Source organism: Pezoporus flaviventris, unplaced genomic scaffold, assembly GCF_033815535.1.
Source record: "Pezoporus flaviventris isolate CSIRO_AGI_PZ_B2104156 unplaced genomic scaffold, CSIRO_AGI_Pfla_v1 ptg000097l, whole genome shotgun sequence".
Taxonomy (NCBI): domain Eukaryota; kingdom Metazoa; phylum Chordata; class Aves; order Psittaciformes; family Psittacidae; genus Pezoporus; species Pezoporus flaviventris.
The window spans coordinates 2,842,628-2,864,702 of NW_026892645.1; the positions used below are offsets into that span (position 1 = coordinate 2,842,628).

At 37.6% G+C, this 22,075-nt stretch overlaps 1 protein-coding gene across 6 annotated transcripts in view; it reads right to left on the minus strand.

Annotated features, from left to right (window-relative positions):
• The window catches only part of DENND1A (DENN domain containing 1A), a 189,819-nt gene that overhangs the window by 57,964 nt on the left and 109,780 nt on the right, over positions 1–22,075 (minus strand). For all 6 annotated transcript variants that reach the window (XM_061476666.1, XM_061476663.1, XM_061476665.1 and 3 more), the window contains exons 12-13: positions 18,785–18,886; positions 12,263–12,388 (exon numbers count right to left, since the gene is read on the minus strand). In XM_061476666.1, coding sequence (XP_061332650.1) covers positions 12,263–12,388; positions 18,785–18,886 — 228 coding nt within the window. The remainder of the gene's footprint in view (positions 1–12,262; positions 12,389–18,784; positions 18,887–22,075) is intronic.

The following is a 22,075-nucleotide window of genomic DNA, read 5'->3' on the forward strand; positions in this document are numbered from 1 at the left end:
TGTTTTCAGAAATAAAAGCATTGCAGCTGAATCTAAAAGAATAAAGCTTAATTCAAACAAAACATTGAGTTTTCTGCTTCCTGGTTTTGCCACCTTAAATACAACAATTTCAAACTAAAGGTAGTCTTCTTTTATATATATATATATATTTTTTTTTTTTTTAATTTTTTTTTTTCTCTAGATGTCTTTTTGCACATCTCATCTGTACTGTTCCCTTGTGAGAACTACAATAAAATGAGCTGCTTCTGCAACTTCCCAGCAGGTATTTTGATTTGAAAATAATCACAGTTTTCTCTACAATCTTTATACAATTTATGTCTGGATGATCTAACAAATAAGTAAAAGACTTAAAATCAACATCAATGCATACACTTTTCTCTAACAATACAAACTAATTGTATATCTCTAAACGAGAAAAATGTTTATTAAAAAAAAATCTAGTGAATATACCAACTATTGAGTTCAAAGCAAAGACACCACATGTGTCTAAATAAATATCAAGGAAGTGTCAGAGGTAAATGAGGAGAGACCAGGTGAAGTGTATGTGATGTGTTAATTGTATTCAAAAAAAATAATAGAGCAAGACAGAGAAGCTGAACGTCCAATTATCATAATGGGATCTACTTCACAACACATTTTCCAACTTGAAAGAGACATTTTAAACCATAGGAATTCTGCGCAGAATACCTCCAGCTGTGTTCTGCATAAATCTTGCACGCTGTACATACACAGTTTATTTAAATACCAAGTCAAGTTATGACTTACAAAATGCATATTTCAGTCACAATACAGTATCTGTCACTACCAAAAGCTGCTACTCAGTGAATGAAAAGAACAGAGAACAATGAATTAAATTAGGGAAAGATAAAAAAAGACAGAATGTTTTCATTTGATGTTTTACTAGACTGAAGTAATGTGTGTTTTAAAGAACAACACATTTATCCAGAATTTATCTTTCACTGATGCTCTGCCCATACAAAAATCAACATACTTGGATAAAAAGTTGCCCAATTTTCTGATGATATGCAAGAGGCAAACTGGAAAAGGGGCATAGTCCCCTTGCCATTTTCCCTTTCCAGAAAACAAAAATAGCAAGTACAAGCTGGATCCCCCCATGCTCCCCAGGACTGAAGAATGGAGCTGGCATACTACTGAAGCTACATTCACACATGATTTCGCTAAGCCTGGGGGCAGTATAAGGATATCTCAATGTGAGACTGAAGAGAAGGACAACTCTGAAGGAGAGCAGGTCTCCTGTGCTGCCTGCCATGGGAAGCAATCAAACTGAACTGTCACTTCTGTCACACATACAAGCGGCTCATTGTGCCTTTAGCCCTATAGCATTTCAGGCTTTCATTGCAGGAGCTCTATCACCTATCTGTGCAAATCGTTGCAAGTAATTTTGATTTCCTGCTTTTCACTTTACTCTTTTTATGCTGTAAGATTACAAATTCTATGGTCCAATTCATACACAATCTCTGATGTACATGGGGAAAGACCAGAGTGGAATGATTGTTCTATTTGTTCTTAACCTGCTTAAATACTCTTAATGTTTAGCATTATTTCATCAAGACATGCTAATGCCATCTACTTCAAAATCCAAACACCAAAATCTCTTCTACCATGCTCCTTCAAGGGAAGTCACACTTTCCGTGCAATTGTACAGCTGCTCATACTAGTGAGAGTGTGAACTTTGCTCTTTCCTTACCTGCCTGAACAATCTTTTGGGGAAGGGGCTTTAGCGTTTTGTTTTTTTTTGTTTTTTTTTTATGGGGAGGGGTGGTGCTGTTTTGGGGTTTATTTCCTAATGCCAAATGCAACTTACAACTCATTTAAGAAACACACAGGCACTGAGTGCCTTACACAGAAGCTGAATTCAGCAGTCATATTATTTTATGGTTGGTGTTTGTTTACTTGCTTCATTGTTCTCTTCTAAGTCCCCTGCGCTTTATTAGTTCAGGAAATATCTTCAACTTTTCCTGCCTGGTGGCATTTGCACACTGCTTCATTGCTTGCCGAGACTGTGAGCTCTCAATTATAAGCAAAGTATCAGGAGAACACACAATGAAAACACAGGCAAAAGCCAGGCTAAAATACACAAAAAGAGGCTTCAAACAAATTGAGAAGAAACAAAACCATGTGTATAAAATAGCACTTAAAAAAAAACACAAAACAACCAGAGAATCAGGTGTGAAAGGCACAGACAAATAATTTGTCAGTTGAATGTACAAATCTATCCACAGTAAAGCTGTGGTATCACAGAGCTGCTCCTCACTGTACAACCTTTCCTGGTAATAGGAAGATTTAGAGGCTTTTGAACAAAGCTACTTTTATTTCTGCAGCACCAACACAGAAGACAACAAGTGACCCCATCCAGTCTAATGGTTGCGACAGAGGCTGCAAAGTCACTTCTACAGTGAAACACTAGATACTCTCTTCAGCTTGCTCATGAATTCCAACAAACTGACACAGCACAAACACTTAAATGTCAGCATGAAGCAGGTAAACATTAATAATCTCCAAAGGAGTGCTATGAACATCAGCATTATGAGAAGCACATTTGAAGGAACTCAGTGCTTCATCCATTACTGCTGTTAGTACAACAAGAGATGCAGACAATCCGATCCCTCACTTTGGGCAATGTGTCTAGACTGAAGTACAAATTCATGCCCATGCTGGGTTTGGGGTTTTGGGGGAGGGGTTGTTAGTTTGGTTAGTTTTGGGTGTTGGAGGTTTTTCCACTTTAACACATATGAGGGGCAGGAAAGTTTGACTCTTTCATGGCAGAAATACCATATTCAGCAGAGGCTCATGCTAACTTTGTCAAAAAGTATTTTTTATTACCTTTCCCTCAGAATCTTAATTTCCCTCCCTAGCATGGCACACAGAATTATACAACACAGTATCTTGTAACAGTTTGGAAATTACAAAACAATTCTATTTACTACATAACAGACTGCTATAAGAGATTAAAGAGAATGTCTTTTTGGTTTCATTAACATATGTGAATCTCAACAGACTTAGATGTAAAATATTAAATGCATTTTGAAGAACAGTAAATGCCTGTTAGAAAAAGAGCCATTTTTAAGGTTTACAACAGCAAAAGCAAAAGCAAAAACTTGGCTGTAGCAACAGTAATGCTCAGAGACAAAACATAGCACCAGTATTGAAATGAAAACAAAAACCACACAGAAAACAAACAGAACTGTCTCTCCTCAATAAATCTTTTTCAGTCAGGGATTTTGAATTCTGGGTGGTTTGTCTTCTAGAACACTTCCCCTGAAGGGTAAAACCTAACAATAGCTACAGGTAGCTTCTCAGAGAACTTGTCAAAAACTAGGGTCTTCAAAATGCCACAAAACACATAATCTTCACTAGAAAAAAAGAGTCTAAAGTTTCAGTTCTAGGATATAGAGAAATCCGATTTATCTCTATTTTTATCATACAAACATGAGGTTTTACACACTGAAACTGTCAGCGTCACTGTCATTGTCTACTCCTATCTGGTAGTAAAGTGATCAGGATGAAATTTAGAAACTACCGTCATTTAGGCATTACTAGACCGTCTATATAGGCATATCTTTGAGAGTGAACAGCACTTTGAAGAGGAAAAGAGTAAAGATGGGTGAGAAAGTTTCTATTACGTATACATTAGCACTGATTTTACAAGGAATATAACAAAATTGCAAGTAAACAAAAAAGCTCTATTTAATACATGCTTCTGCTCACTGTTTCCCTTACAGTTTGGTGGTGGTTTTGTTGTTTTTTTTAAATAAGTTTATACACACCCAACACAAGCATTAGCAATCTTCTTTTTTTCTATATATGGCCAAACACTCCTAAACCCCTAAACTATGGAGACAGCTCTGGTGAAAGGCAAGATTTCATCTGTACATACTGTATACCTTTAAAATATACATGCAGAAATAAAAAGCTATGCAAAAGCTGGCTATGTAGAGGAAGCAACTGGGATGTGGTAATTACTGGGAGTTGGAAACAACTATTTACTCTTCCACCGAGTAACTTAAAAAAAGTAATTCACCATGGCAACAATCATACTTCACAGCACATAAAGCACTGAATGCTGCAAAGCCTTTTCAAAATGAATTATGCGCCGGTATGTAAGAGGCACTTTTTTATGTTACTGCACACATATTTCAACAAAATTTCCTTTTGGACTCAACTGGCATTTGCTTTTTTACTCTGTACCACACACCATCTACTCCTCCGACTTCTGTCCTACTCAGATCTCAATTGTTGAAAGAAATTATAGTGTTAAGTCTGGGCAAGAGATTGATATAAAATAATTAATACAGTGGCCTTATGTCATACTATCACACTGCTGTTAAATGTCCCCTGAGAAACGTATCACTTTGTGTTACTGGAATCATGGTATTACTTATGAATCCGTAAAGGCAAAAAGAAGTTAATAGTCTAAAAACCTAAACCAAAAAGTAAACTGTCCTCTTAAAACACTTTGAAACTCCCACTGTTGTTGGAGACCTAAATATCTCTGGGACTAATCTTAACTTTACCTTCCTTGGCCATGAATTTAAACAGACATACAGAGTAACAGCTTTTTTATAAAGCACACACAGTCCTTAGACAGCAAATACAATGCCAGAACAACATTAATACTTTAGTTCATTATGATTAGCTACAGCAGCCTGGATAATAAGAACCCATTCAGAGCTCATATGAGGAACAACTCTACCAAGATTGATGAGATGTTAAACATAATACCCTGGGATAGTAGGAAATTGCAACTGTTAAAAGTGCATTTGTGAAAAAATATTTACTTTTGTAGAAGTAAGGTACCAATTCAGTGGTTGCATCAGGGTACTGATACCAAGAATAAGCAACAGCTGTTAAGGCAGGTTCTCTAGTAAGAGGTTACAACAAATACATGAAATTACAACACTAATTTTTAATGGATACTTGTTAAGCTGTGTCCTATCCAGAATGCAGGTGATGCCTTTTAAAAATTACTTTAAACTGCAAAGTTGCACCTCATTTCCTAAAAAATTTTGAGAAACTTTTACATCTCATTTGAAAGTGATCCTATGTCTCAAGGTTAAAATTCAGAATAAATTAACCAGAAACATTAACGTTTCTAGAGTTCAGCTGTATCTCAGCAGCACGGAATGATCAAGCACATGGAAAGATCCAAACAGTGATACTGATAATACAGGGGCCCAGGTTCTGAGGAAGGAACTCGTAACAGGGATGGAATCAAAACTAATACCTACTAACAATACATAAGGCAGCAGCTAATCTTACATATATTGCACTGTAGGAGCTTTACATCAATACAATGTTGGAAAAAAAGAACTGGAGAGCATCCTCATGCTTCCTTCTACAGACAGAGTGCTGCTGTTGGTACTTGATGTAAGTGGGATCAGGTAGGCAGCGCCCTGCAGGCACCACAGGGAGGACACACACGCCAGCTGAGCCTGGACTAGGGTGCAGTGGTCAGCACTGGACACACAGCAGCAGACACACGGCTGCAGCATGGATAATCAAACAAGTGCTGTCTTTACTAGGATGGATAATAGAAAGCCAGAAGAGAACAGGGGTATAAAGGAGCTCTCCAGTAATGTCTCTACACTCCTGCACAAACAAGCCTATAGCATATTACACTATTTTCTTCAGTTGAATTGAATGTTATGTTGAAAAAGAAATCTTAACTTTAAATTTCCTGCTACCTATAATGGCTTTTTTCCCCACTGTTGCTTGAATTGCAAAAAAAATTGTATTAGTTACAGTTATGAAAACTGGTAGTATGTTGTCGTCTCTAGAATGCAAATATAAATGATCAGGCTTTGCCAGGAAAACAGCACTCAGGCAGCAGTGTATACACATAAACCCATATATGCATATGTCCAGTGTAGTTCAGCTACAGCACTTTGAAAACTGGAATATGATACATATTCCAGATACATAAGTTTCTATAAAGAAAGCATATTAAGATTAGACAATGCTTGTAATGTCTTAAGCACATTGTTCTCCACTTCACAATTTAGCAAGTAACTTCACCAATGAAAGCACATAAAAAATGTGGAAGTAGAAAAGTATGCGGACTGCCTCTGAGATTTTTATTCATAAATGGACGCATCTAAGGAAGATTTTGGTTAAATTTAAACCAAAGCAATTCAGAATTATTAAAGGTAATCAGAAATTACCCAGTCATACGACCAATGGTTGCTCAGGCTAATAAACCTGATTAAGATTGAATAACCAGCCATGAAGGCATAAAGAAATTAACTGCTGCTTCATTGAAGAGATTCCCTTATTGTAAGTAATTCCCAATGCATTCCAGTTAGCACTGGTAACTATTTATGATTCCAGTTCAATCTGAAAGATGTAGGTTATGTTGGAATTTTCACACTCTGCAACATTTACTAAAAGTACCACAATCACTGCAGTACCTGTAACCTTAAATGGTTCTGTTTTGTTATTAGCATCTTACAAGCTTCAGTAAGCTCCCAACTACTATTCCATATATTTTAAATATCATTGAAAACCAGCAGATGTTTTAAACCACAACAACATATTTCCTCAGTTTGAGATAGATATAGATACCTTAATTCTTGTGGTAAACATCACAAAACAGAACACCACTATTTCCAGGGAATCTGCAGTGACCATTACTGGCCATGCCTTTCCAGCACTGAAAGCAATGTTTGATTAAAATATAAAAAAATCCTCAATAAAGTATTGAGGATCCTCAATAAACTAATAAGATGCTAAAATAGTTAGATTTTTTTTCTGGTTTTGTTTGTATTTTGACATTAATTTCAAAACATCCTCACAAACAATTTAATTAAACTTTTAATACCATCACAGCTCCCTTCGCCCTCTCCTCCCTGGCTATTTGGAGACTTACTTTGTTTAGAAACAGTGCAAAATCTGCTGCTTAACAAGTAACCAACAACACCCCCTCAGCAATGCACAGGGATCACAGCCCTGTTCTTACTTCATTCCAATTCATTCACAGAGAGAAAAGGCCTCTCAAGGAAAGCAAAGCAAAGAAGAATTTTGCTGGGCAGCCCCCAGAAGTTAGTATGAGCCAAATAATCAGGAAAATAGTTCTTGCTACAAGTAATGCAACTGTATTAATTGTTCATCTTCTCAGAGACATTGCCACAAATCAGAGACTTTGTTACCGCAGACTAGCACATACCAGAAATACTCACACGTATTGCAAGTGTATAAATCCAGTATCAAATACAAACTTTCAAATACCTAGCACAATTCACAATCCACTAACACCAGGTTTACATAGATTTTATAAATGAGAGAAAGGTCTAGCTTTAGTTAACATGACAATGCACACAAGAAACCATCTTACAAAGAACGCAGAGCTCATCATCTTCATACCTAGATTAATAAATTCATATAACTAATTCAGCCTTTTAAAAACAAACCAGGACATCTTGATTCAAATCGAAACAAATGCCAGAATCTCATGCACAGACATGTCTCTTCAGTAGTGCATTAGAATTAAAACGGGCTCCTTCTGCTCACACTGCAGTACATACACCTCTCACCTCAGTATACCATGTACACCGTGGTGTGAAAGAGACACCAAATTTTACAGTGCCTGCATACAAGTTACCAAGGCAAACTAGCAAAGTTAAAGTGAAAACTGCCTGCAGAGGCACTCAGATACTGACAGCTTTTCTGGTTAAGAATGTTAAAATTACTCCCCCTTAATTATCTGTACAAAAACCAGGAGCACTGCAAAAGCAAAATAAGCGCAATAATTTTCGCCTTCTGGTATAGCAATGAAATACAGATAAAATGAACCAAAATGTGGAAACAGAAATATTTGTTCAGAATCTACAGCTTTTAAAGCAAAGTGCAAATAAAATAGCTTTTCAAATCTGTCAGGCTACAAAGTGTTGTATTAAGCACAGGCAAAACTCACTGGAGTGATCACACACCCAGAGAACAGACAAAACTTGTCATTTGAGAACACTACATCAAATCTGGAGCACACTGTGAAGCTACCCAGCTTGGTGAAGAAGCACCCACGGGGCTTAGCCTAACTGTACCAGCACCAACTCTATCACCACTGTTGTATCTTTCCCTACATGCCACTGCATTCAGTCAGCATACACCCTGAGCGTACCTTTACTCACAGGTGTTAGGATGTTTGTTTCTTAACAAAGATTGCTCTTAAAAACACCACCGATAAAATGTTGTCTCTAACCACTAGGTGTCAGCAGAAGAAAGTGCACAGCCAACGTCTTTGATGCAGGAAACTTGAGTCTCATTTCCCCTGTTACCAGTATATACACAACTATTAAGTGCTACAAACCACCTTTACAAACACAGTAATTAAACAGCTATTTCTGTTGAAGATTACCTACTTAAATATTTAGAAGATAAAAACATTCCTTCTGCAAACAGCAAAAAATCAAATTAAGGAAAAAGTGATTCAAGTGAACAAAATGCTCACACTAGCGTCACTGTCAGAAACTTAGGTAATATTCATGAAGATAACAGTCTGCCTCAGTACATACAAGTAAATACACTGCTTCTAAACATGTTTTACCGTACTTACTAACAAGAGGACAGTGGAGACTGTAAGTACATCACATGCAACAAATACTCTTCCACACTTAAAATCTGGCTTTAACACAACTACAGAAAACAAATATACAGTAGGAAACATAACTGAACCTCATTACCTAAATCTTATGATTAGACTTGCAAACTGCAGTAGCTGGATACGTCTTTACAGGCAAAAGTTCTAGTTACTGAAAGCTTCAAAGTTTATGGCAACACTAACTCATGCACTGTTGGTTTACTGGTTCATACATACATAAAATATATTTGTATCTTTAAAATAAAAGCTTATGAACAGAGTAGGAGCTCTTATTATGCTGAAGTATAATGTGAATTTAAAGTCTGCTCTGTGACACATTCTGAGCCTACAGAGAATAATGAAAAATAGTTTCACACCACTTATCCCAAAAAGTCAACTTGTACTAGATGAGATGGACTATGAAATTAAATTGTCTTATTGAGACAAAAAGTATGAAAGGAGGAAAAGCTGCTGCTGCTTTTAATTTATTTCCTAATTATAAATGATTTTAAATGAACAGTCAGATTTTTCAAATTATGGGACATCAAATGCAAAGAACCACATTCATGTCTGGTGTTGCTTATGCAACGTGTTGCTTGCCACACGTGAGGGTGGCAAGAGAAAAATCACAATGGAGGCATTTGAAAATATGTACTGTTCTTAGAATATATTTTCTTTTTGGGTTTCTATTTGTCTCGGACACACCGAAATGAATTTACTTGCAACCGTTACACCAGTAACAGTTTCAAACTATTTTCTCCAAGACATTAAAATTTTAAAGCAAATTATGACAACCACTGTGGGCTGTGGATTGTGATACATCAGTGGAGAACAATCAAAGAGCTGCTGCATACATTTTAATACCCTTCCACTATTCAACAAGAACTCCCATCACTCCATATCTATACATGAAGATGTGTATCATGACCACTCCGAGTACCTGTTAGTGTGTGATTCACAAACCCAGCAAACTGAGCTCATCAGCTGACAGGAAATAACAATGAACAGAATTGCTGTATAGAAGATGGAATTGCACGAGAGTACAGAAGACTATTTCAAGTGCAGCATTTGAAGTGCAGCACAAGAGAGAAACACAGGGATTTAAATTACAAGGTGCCTTTACTAATTGCCAGTTACAATACTCTGTTATTAAATTAAAATCCCATTCTCTTTTCTGAAGCTAGCAATACATTTCCTAATTTGTTTTACTCATTACACACTATTGTTTGGAGTTTTGCTGCATCTTCTTAAGAGCAGTTTTTCCAAGGGTACTGAACTAGTTTTTAAGTGTGATGTTCCTAGCACTAACACCAGTCCCTTGGCAACAGCATTTATTGTTGGTATATTCTAAACTGGAAGTGAGGTATAAAGTAGTTGTATGACCTGTCCAATACCTCACAGGATGTCTGTGGTAAAACTGGAAACAGAATGCTAGTCATTTCACTCTGACACGTTTAGCACATGAAACACTTGCAAATTTTCTTTATCTAAATCTTAATATAGAAATGTATAATCAGAAATTGAATTAATTTAATGTATAGAAGGACTTGGCAAAGAAAGCCCTGAAAATTTCCGCTTCCTATTAAAATTGGATTTAATGACATATTTGTGCAATTACGTTTACAAGTCTTCTTGATGGAATGATAAGCAAAACAATTTCTTTTGCTTCCTCAGGACTGCTGTCCCTCAAAGTTGCACTTTCCAGGGGTGTGCCATTGTCAACTGATTTTGAATGTTCATCTTTAACATTCAGCCTTCAAAATACCAGATGGTATTTCCAGAAAAGCAACTTAAATTTTTATTTTTCTTCACAAATCCCTTAACTAGTTAATCTCACACACACATTCAGGCAAAGCATACACCAATATTCCCAGAGTTGCCTGGCAACTAGTGGGAGGAGCATGGGAGAACAAGGAAGCCTGCATGGATGAAGGGAAGTCAGTATCTCCCCAGCACAGATAAAGGAGGCTTACAGCCAGAGTGCCTTGCTAGTTTAATTTTTGTTATTTATATGTACAACATTTTAAACACCTCCCATTATTATACCTTAGATGCTTTAAAAACCCAATACTTAGACCCAGACAATCACAGACAAGTCAAAACAATTTATTTTTAATACAGACACAACACATGGATTCCCCCAGTAAGCTATGGAAGGACTCATGCTGACTTCAAAAGTCATTTCTGAACCCTGAATATGAATTGCTGGAATGATGCTTATTTGATGGTGATAACTAGACGGCTTAAAATTCAGAGTAAGCTATTTTTTCCTTCTGGTTGTAAAAATAACAACACAAACTATAGTACTGAAGAGACTTTAGTTACTGAAACACCCTCAACCTTAAGAAGAAACACTATGATTGTAGTCCAACTGTTTTTTTCCCCTTTAACACCATGATTAAAATTAGATATATTATTTGTCTGCTAGCAGATTTCTTCATTAATCTTCACAGAGCAGGAGAATGCAAAATACAACACCTCAACTAGTAAGCCTTCATTTTCACTCCACTCATTTAGCCTCCCCCCTTACACTCAGAACTCAGCTTCTCCCAGGGGTACTGAAACTCTCCACTGCTACCAGCAATGTTCCATTCTGCCTCCCAATGCTTGCAGATGAAAGAATGTATTAAGACAAAAGTATGTTTTGTCCTTGACAGAGATCTTCTCGTTAAGCAGCCACAGGTCTTAAACAACAGTACTCCAAATCAGCATTTGTGGTGCACACATTTTAGTTCACCTGCTTCTGGAACAGGGATACTAGGATGTTCTGGAAATATTTTGTGGATTGCTCTGTAATTAGTACTTTTCATCCGTCATATATCTGGGACATATCTCATGACTTACACCTGAATATTCGTCATACTATTGACCCAGTCTCTGACTATCAGCAAAAGATACACACTTTAAAAGGAACCCACAAAGTACACAACAGTAAAAGCAGAGTGTCACAAAACATGTGGAAATACATCAAATTTGTCTGCACTGATTCGTATCAAAGTCCATGAAGCTACTTGCAGTAAGCCAGGAACAGATGCCTCACTAGAAGCAATAAAACATATGATGAAGTACAGAAAAAACCTTCCCTTCTCAGATGGCACCTAATCGTTGCAAAACAGAAATCAGCTCTGAAACAAAACCAAGAGATTGAATTTTCCTAACAGATCATTTATCGTCAACAGTTACAACTCCAGACATTCTTCATATTTCTGTAAAAGCATAATTTCTTTACTACTTATGTTCTTAAACTTCATGATTCTATAAATTTGCACATATCACAGTTAAGCATAAATAGTGTAAAAAGTATCTTATTAACTTTAAAATAATACAGCAAATACCCAGGTTTTGCAGAGAGAGGAAACTTTGTCCATTCTGCACTAGTCTCCTATGATCACTAATTTACACACTTATCATCTCTTGTCTAACTTAGCTGTCTTCAAACCCAAGCAACACCAACACCTTTCCATAGTCGTTTTCTCCCTGCACGATTGATCATGCTTGCTACACCTCTTTCTGGTTTGGAAAGTGGAACACTGTTTTCACTACTACTCAGCCAGACAGCCACAGTGCTGGCCTTAGTAAAAGCAGGCTATACTACACTTTGAAACCTTGTTAGTTTCCCCACTATAGCTGCAGATTTACATATCTTATGCTTACTGAGTTCTTACTTACAGGTTCAATTTTCAGGGCATTTCTGTAGCTCCCAAAGAAAGATGCTTGTGCTTTGAGAAATGCTCTCGCAACACCATCTCCAGTGGTTGTAGAGACTTTCTTCAATCTGCTCTTCAGTGCAGAAACCTGAAATCACACAAGAAGACCAGATCACGCTCTTATCAAAACCAAAGCTTGACACATTGGGGCACTGCTAAATGAAAAATGTGCTAACCACAGCAGCAGTTATGACAAAAAGTGACATGGTGAATTCAGAGTTGAATTTTTCAGTTCTAAAAGCATTACTTTTTAAGCTCTTTTGCTTCTCTAAGGTACGGTTGGATTCTATTCAGAAACCAACAGGAAAATAAAAAGCTCCATTTCAACCTTCCCTCCTACTTATAATCAGCTGTTAACATGCCGTTGAGTACTCTCTTGCAGGTAGTCCATGAAGTTCTGCATCTTGATTAGGATCCATGGAAGAATTTCAGCTAAATTAACATCATCATTTCAAACATCACATTAATAGGGAAACTGTTCAGCGCAATCAGGCCATCCATCACCACCAAAGGTAAGAACAGATTCTGTACGACTGAAAAACGTGTTTGCCACAAATACAGGTTTTGTTGGTTTTTTCTCTTTTAAGGTTATATTGCCTTGTATTTCAGAGGAGAACACCGAAATGAGAGCTTTATTTGTGCATATGGCAGGTTCCCCTGGCTGGCTCCCAGACTCCCACCCAGCTGCTCCCTCACGCCCCTCCTCAGCAGGACCTGAAGAGAAAACACACAGAAAAAGCTTGTGGGCAGAGATAAAGATAAGGAGATCACTCACCAATTAAGCATCACTGGCAAAACGGGCTCAACTTAGGGAAGCTAATGTAATTTATTGCCAATTAAAATAGAGTTGGGTGCTGAGAAATAAACTAAAACACCTTCTTCCCCTCCACCTTTTTCCCTCTCAACTCTCCTACCTCCTCCCTCAGCGGCACACGGAGATACGAGTCCACCATAGCTCGCCCCCGAGCTTTCTTCCTCACCCTTTTACTCTCCTCACGCCCCTTCTTACACCTGCTTGAGGGGCAGCGCCATCCCTGCCGTGCCCGGCCGGCTCTGCCGCGGAACCGGCTGGAACCGGCTCTATCCTGCGCCGGCCTCTCCTCACAGCGGCCCTGCCGACGCCTCCCCGCAGCAGCCGGTGCAATAGAGAGCACACACCCCGCAGGTGTTGCAAGTCTCGATTTAACGACATTTTGGCGACCGAAGGGGGGTTTTCTCCCTGATTCCCACTACATGTGAACCACCTGTGTGCGGATGGCTCTGCTCTTAACCCTCACTTGCCCTCTCCCACCGTGGAGGTGTTTGATTACCTCAGGATTCACAGAGCTGCACGTAAGGCAAACGCAGCCCTAAGCGTCTCAATGCCGTTTCCACAGACACCAGTCACAACAAATCCCAACGAACACATCCATGCAGAGTTAAAACTACCACGATCCAGGTTACCTGAATACTCTTTGCTTTCTGTGTACACCAAGAGCTAAAGTTTTAGAGGATTATCCATTACTGGATTATCCACAACTGTTCTGTGCCTCAGAATTTCTCGCACATTCAAGAAGGTTGTGACTTAAGTTTGATGCCTCTTTTCTAGTCCTCAGAGCTCAGTAAATACTGAAGTAAGGTTGGGTATCTATATATTATTGTTTGTGACAGCGTTCTTTTCCAACACAAGCTGAGAAAGGAGATAAAAACCCCTTTCAAACACAAACATCAAGCTCGCTGTGTCTGTGCTGCAACACTTTCCGGTTACCTTAAATCATTAACAAATAGTTATGTCAGTTTCCATTTTTCAGTGTCGCAGACAGAGCCAGGACAAGCTAAGGTCTGAGCTATCTCCCACACAACACACAGCAATACAAACCCAACAGTCTGGGCACCGGTTCTTAAAAGGAATCCAACTTCGTGCTTTTAGAGGCTGTGGTCATGTTGTGCAAAACCTGAGCTTGATGAGAGACCTTCTGCAGAAGACTGGAAGGAAGCACAGCTCCAGAAGGAAAGCAGAAAGCCAGGAAATCCCCAGCCCTCTGAATTTGCAGAAGAACATTCATGACTCCATAAGTACCCATATTGTGAACACAACAGAAATAATTCCATCAATAACCAGCAAATCTGCCTTTTTCAAAAGCATGCAGTACATGACACCAGATTTAGTCAATCACGCCCATGAAATAAGATCACTCCTATTCACTGAGAGAACATTTCTCAAGGAGCTTTGTTATTCTTGAAATCTAAAAGCTTCATTAGATTTTCAAACCTGAATGGCACACTTCTCCATGTTTGAAGGGGTCTGATGCTGAAGGGATGAAATACACATGTACTTCCTATAGCAATTTACGTAAACCATTTAAAGGTAGCTCTTTAAAGTGCAATAAAATGTCCACAGCTCTAAGTAACTTCCAAATCCATCTCAAACATTGTTAAAAGTGATTTTCACATTCATGTAGAGATAAAGAACTTCCCATTTATATAAGAAGAGCTCTATGCTCCATTTTACAACAAAGTTCAGGAAGCTAGTCACAGCCTTTCTGTGTTTCAGCTTTCCTATTTGGTATAGAAGCAGAATATTGATATGTATTTTGCTACCTCCTAAAGCTTTCAGATCATTTGTTCTCTTTTAAGACTAAATCAAACACTGTCGGATGTCTATTTCATGTGTGTACACTTTTAATGTTTCAATCAGGATTATGGCAATAGGCATGTCATAGTGCTTTTTAAAAAGACAAAACTGTTAACAACAACATACTTAAAGAGACTAACAAGAAAAAAATAACTCATGTTTACTCTGGAATACTTTAGTACATAAGACAAAGTAGATTATACAAGCACAACTATGATTCTTTCCTGCCTAAAGAGGCAGGAATCCTAAAAACCAGGCTGTGACCACAAAGATGAAGATTATTTCTAGCCAACCAGACACATATACATGCAGTCTATCCTGAGAGTGTTTTTAAAGACGATTTTTATACTTCTGGCAGTTCAGGTTTAAAGGTCCGATTTAAACTATCACCATGTTTCAAAATGCAATCTGTGCACTGCAGCATAATGAAACGGTTCAGTAAAGGTGCTAGTGAAAATTCTTTTAATTAGGTCCAAGGCTTTTCTGTTGTCAACATGAATAAAGCAAGGAACATTCTATTGCAAACACAGTGTAAGAAATCAAAACAGATTCACCTTTAAGGAAACGGCTGTGCTATAGAGTTGTAGCTTAGTGCTTCGTGCTGTCCTGAAAGCAGTTAATTTCCTGCTAAGTGAAAAAGAGTAGCATAGGCTTCCTACTTGTGGTAACTTGTTAATGAATGGACAACAGCAGCATACACAAGGAAATTATTGACAGCCTGAGATATTCATAGGCTAGTGCAAATTTACAATACGCTCAGAGCCACCAGATACACAAGATATCTTTGGCCCAGTACACAGCATTGTATCAGGGCTTCATTTAATAGAAACTGCAATCTGACAGAGCAAGCTTACGCTTTATTCTTTGTAATAAGAAGCTCTGACTACAACGAAGACTAGAAGATGACACTTATTTGGAAATACATGAAAAATCCATAAGGGTTGCATGAAAAAAAAATTACTACCCCCTCTTCGCTATTCCTTGCAACACAGACGGTGGTGTAGGAGACTTGTCAGCAGCAGATGCACTTATTGTAATCACAGTCCTTAATAAATCTCTTTTTTTAATATTGACTATTTTAAAAGGAAAGTTACTTCCCAGGGCGTTCTCATGCTGCCAGATTTTCAGCAAAATATCAGAAGCAGAAGGTGACTGAGGGACAGTTTTTCACATTTCAAATAGTTAATCAGAAACGCAGTAGTACACACCTTGAGTGCCAGCAGGGACTGCCGAGGTAAACTGGGCAAAGAAGTGGCTTAGTCTGACTCTGCTGGAACTGCCTCAGTGCCAGCCAGCTCGTGTGGCACAAATGTTAACTGGAAAGACACTTCACTGTAGCCTATGTTCATTTGGTTCCTGGGAGTAAAAGACTAAAGAATAGTCCTTTCTAGATTCCCAAGAATCAACAGTTTAGGTTGCAACCTGACTACCATTAAACTCAAGCACAACTCACTATCTGAAGCTCTAAAATAACCATAGGACTCCATTTACTTGATTAAAATAGCTGGTCAAGGAGAGGGGAAAACAGCTTTAAAGATTCTCCCCCGGATTAATTACCTGATGGCGATGACATCGCACAGATGTTTTTCCTCACTGTTGAATATAGATAGATCAAATTTAGCAAAGTAAATTTTGTGTCTATTCAGTACTGCATCAGTTGCTCACTGTTCACATGAAGTAGCAAAACTGGCAGAATAGTCTGACATAAGAGCCATTTATGATCGTGAAACTCCTGAAGATATTTTTAGTTCCTCAGACCATACATACATCTATTTAAGACTGAGACCAGTAGGGAGACATGCTCCCAGAATCTCCCCATCCTTCTAGACAAGTAAAAGAAGAGGAAAAAAAAAGGGAAAAAAAAGTATAATGGATTGGCTTTAGAGTCTCCCTGCTGAGATGAACAACTTGATCCACTTACAGTTCCAAACACATGATGCATGAAAGAACTGACAGAAATTCAATTCTTGCAAAGAAGAGCAGCTGCTCTCTAGTGGTCAAAGCCAAATATTAAGCAGTCTGAAGGAAAGGAAAAGACCTAGAGGAGAATACTTCATTATCTAGGTAACTAAAATAATGAAACAAAGCTAAATAAGACATAAACACTGATCCCAAACATTAATTACACAACGCAACACGATTCAAGTTAAGGCTTTGTTGCGACAAATATTAATCCCAGCTGTATTTATATAGCAGTTGTGAAAAAAAATACACCATGTACGCTATTTGTGAGCCATGCCAGTTAATTGAATTTGCTGGCAGCACTTCCTCTGCTATGCTCCAAACATCCTCCAAGATAAAATGTAGCTTTTAAATAGACCTGTGGAAAACTGAATCAAGAAATCTGAACTAATAAAACACAACTCTCTACTGTTATAAAAGTGGAGTAAAAGTAAATAATGAAAGGAAGGAAGTCTCTTAAAATTTATTACATTCCAAAGCTTGAAGTTCTGCGTTTATTGGTGAAGTCTCTTCTGATGTTCTACAGTGCGCCTACAACAGCTCCTTTAATGAAGTCTCATAAAATCTAATATAATACTTGATTGTTGACAAATCATATACATGTTTGAGGCCCCGCACTCACTGTATCCAGACATTTCTTACATAATTCCATTAAATTTACAAGTCTGTCATTCCCCGGGCTGTGGATAATGGCGCGAGCGATGACCAGCTGGCACATTTGGATGCTGGGAGTGGAATCAAAATGAAAAACTATATAAAGCCAGAAAAAAATTTGTGGAAGTAACTTTTATAGACTAAATGCTTGACTAAAGCCAAAATGTTCACAATCAAGACGGACCTTTCATCCAGAGCTCACTGTTTTCGAAGAACGGATCACAGAGAAATGACGGGATCTCACAGGAGGAGGTATACTCACATGGGGTATATTCACCATTACTTGTGTTTTAACTCAGACAGACCCAGCTTACACTGAGCTCCCTGCGTATCAATTTTATTTCTCAACTACACATGAAAAGGCATAGATCTAACTGTCAGCACAATATTTTGAACTAGTAAAAGAAATCCAGATTTCCCCCTGCCATTTCCTCCTAAACAGTCACCCTCTGACTTAAAAATAACTTCTTACACTCTTACATTACTGTTCTTCCCTCACAGCTTCTTTAGTGTAGATGATTACAGCAGCAAGTAGCAAGGTGGGTGTATTTTTCTTCCATTAACAGGAAAGATCAAGTGTTTATACACCATTGCCATTAAGTAATTAAAAAATAAATAAATTACTAATAAAAATGTTGAATGAGAAAGAAAGTTCCAAATTATATGCACTGAGCAGGGCTAGATGTTAACATGAAATAATCCTTTTGATATCACAACTCAGGATATAAAATGTACAAAGTTCATGGAAGCCTACCTGGAAGAAGGCACAGGAAAACACCCACACAATTTCATCTGGAAACGAAAGGTATCTAAAAATGGATTCTTTTTTTCCCTCAGTGAAATGGTTTAAAATAGTAATACTTTTTCACACCATGAAGAAAGAAGTCTGAATTTTTGTTTCCTGTTTGGTGGTACCATAACCTGCATGTTTTTCATTTGTTTTTTTTACCCACAGAATACCAACTCTTCAGATGACTGGAAACCTGATTGTGCCATTCCAAAACTGAAACTGGGTTGCTGCAGCATTGCCATCTTATGTGAGCATTAGTTAATTTTCATTAGGAGCCTTAAAAAATATGACTGCAAATGTTCAAACAAGCATTCTTTAACACTTCAAAACAGGAAAGAATTGAGGTAAAGCAATTTACTCATAATAATTTAACAGAACAAGACACCTCAGTTAGAAAACGAACAGGTCACAAGGACTTAATATTTTAAGTAATGGAATAGTTGGATAAATCATTTCATACATACCACATCATTAGGAAGACTCTGAAGGTCATCAAAAGGGGTTTCCAGTGTGTTGGTGTCTACATTAAGAATCACTACATCTTCCAGGGCCATGTTTCTTACTTTCTAAATATGAGCAAATTCAAGAAAAGGTAAAGGAAAATATAAGAGTGAAGAGTTAAATTTTAGGCACAAAGGACACAAGTGATAGTGTAACATCACGGCATTACAAAAGCATTTTAAAACTAACCAACATTCCTGTCTTTCTGTCACCATTTGTTTTATTCATTTACATTTTATATTGCTAAAAAATAACCCTTCAATTTACAGAGGGAAGTCCTTAACATTGTGCAAACTGAAATTTCTGAAACTAGAGTGTTACTGTTTGAGATTATTTAAGCGAAGATTTATTTCAAACACCTCCACTAATGTTTGTCTTAATTCTGGTATCCTGTTTGCACATTTAGCAGTTTCTAACTGAGTCAAATAACAGCAAACAGTGGCCTTTCTAGGAGTTAAGAGCTGCAGTAAGTCGGGGTTGGGAACTGGTTTCCAAATTCCAGGTTGAATTTTAGAGGCAAATTTACGACTGTATTTAAGTAAAATGGATGCTACCAGAGTTTAATAAAAAAACAAATCATTAAAATGAAAAAGAGCTAAGAGAAAAAGAACACCACCATATCCTCGCCACTTAAAGTTCAGCAAGTCTAAAGTCTTTATCCTTTCCCATGAACTGAAAGAAAGAAATGGCTCTAATCTAATTTGAGTGTTAACATCATCTGTAACAGTACATGGACACACAAAAGAAAAACACAACCCATTTCTCAAAAGAGTGATCATTAGTACCTTTGACTTTAAGTGTCTAAAGCTACTGGTGATCTAAGCAAATTTAAACGTTGTCAGCCTTTACTTCCCTGCTTAAACAACAGTAAATGAATCACTGATATGAAACAGAGCAGCACTGAAATATTTATTTTAACACTTTTTCATTAACAGGAGAATTGAGGTTTGGGGTTTTTTTGTCTGACTGATCATACATATTTAAGCCCTCTTCAAATAAAGCTTTGAAAATCAGGACAAGTGGAACTATAGAATACAGTAATTAAGGAAATGTCCCAGTGAAACTGTAAACAAATATTTAAGTTCCAACACACCTATACATAGGACCAAATGCAAGTTCCTGAGGAGGAAAATGAACAAAACCATACTCCATTTTTAATTGAGGTTTTGCATGGTGGGGGGAATTGTTTCCTTTAAAATAAAAAAGGAACTAAAGCTCTAAAACAATGGCAAAGTTGAGCCTTAGGCATCTAAATAATTACCTTTGGTTTTCAAGGCTCAGTCCTCTGTCTATAAAGAAAACTGCTGTGTACTTGGGGGCAGAGGGGGAAGGCAACAACTATAAAAACCACTTTGTAGACATTTAATTTCAGGTCTTCCATGAGAAATGTCTTTAACTTAAATGGAGGAATATTACATTTAATGCTTCTCATATAAAAAGCACAAGCACTGCATGACAAACCAGGTACTTTCCTCTACATTTCAGGAACCAAAGGTCACTCTGTTGGCTGCATCTGATAAACTCTAAAGCAATCCAGGAGTCTTGCTCCTTCTAGGAGTCCGGAAGCACCAGACAAACTGATTTGCTCCTTCCTGTTTCAGAAAATTAAAAATCTCACTTATACTCAGAGGAGTCTAAAAAGCACCAACAAAAAGGCCTTGCAATGTACTTAACCAAAGCCAGAAGCTTGTCAAAATCGAGTACTAGCAGGACAAGACAGAAGGAATTAAAACCTCCTCTTGATTCCTGCCAGAGAAACAACAAACGTGTGCTTGAACTTGTCAATGGGTGTTTTTTGTAACTTTGATGACAAATCTGCACCTTCCTTTCAGCAAAACATCTTTTTCTGTAGCAAAGAACAGGCTTGTGACAAGGGCTGGCTGACACAGGTCCGGTACAAAAGGATGATTCTTGTGGTACAAGGACTATAAATGCTGATCACCTCCACACACGGCCCAGAAATAATTGTACTGAAAGGAAGGCTCATTAAAATCTGCTGTGCTATATATTTACACTGTGAGGAGGACACCATTACTTCAAAAGTTCTCAATATTTGTATTAGGACAGGGGATTTCCCTGGGGACAAATCTTCAAATTTAATAAAACACTAGAGAATAACGTGATTTATAGCATCTATCTTGCAATGCATTTGAAGAAATATATTTTTTCAGTGGTCCAACTGTGGCTTATCCTAGAGAAATGCAAACTGACCAGTTAATCTTAATCCTTACCTGGTTTTATTGTTTCTCTTCACTGTAATCTTTGACAAAGATCTTTGAAAAACTATCATCAGATAGTTATAAAGGCTTCTGTCAAATAATCACATGGCTCATCAAACATAGCACCTATCAGCCCAAGTCACTCGGAAACAAAAGCATTTACTCTCTTGCTGGAAGTTTAGTAAAAATTTCCAGCATTCAACTGCATTTCCCACAGCAATCCCATTGGAGTCTATGAATTGCAACTCCATGTAGATAATTTTCACTGTTAGAATGTGCGTTCTTGTAATTTTCCCAAAGCACAAAGGGACAGCCACTAAGCCATATACAGTCACATTCCGTATTTCACAACTCCCTGAACATCAAGAAAAATATTACAAATAAAGTGATACCTGTTAAACAGAATGGACTATATTCACTATGTTCGTATTTTGCTGAAAAAAACGTGAAGAAGCAAAGAACAAGAGGAAATATGAACATTACAGTTTCCTTACCTAATTTTACTACAGACTGGGGATTTTGGGGTCAAAAGAAGTGATTCAGCGAAAATGTGCATCATGTATCACTTACTGCAAGCCTTTCTTAACCATCCTTACCGAATTACTTGTAGCCATAATTAATCATCTAAAAACCATCAAACTGAACTAACATCTACACCTGCCTTTTATTTTAAATGTCTCTTTTTAAAAGAGTGGAGAGGTACAGAAAGCTGGTTTAACAAGCACACTGAACCCATTGTTTATGGCCTCTATAAACATGGCTTAGTAAGAATTACTGACTTAATCAGAGAGAACTTATCTCCTGGTGAAAAGAGCACTTTAAATTTCAGAAATGGCACCTTTGCTGTGAAAATCTCTTAACTTTTCAAACAAACTCCAGGGGGCCTTAAACACCAGGTCAGTAAATAAGCAGCAGTTAGAGCGCCTGTCCGGCTCACAAGCAGCCAAACACTTGAAGTAATTTAAATGTTTTATGTGAAAGTTCACAAAAATACCAAGAAACTACATTTGAATGGGAGTATGAATGGGTGCTCCT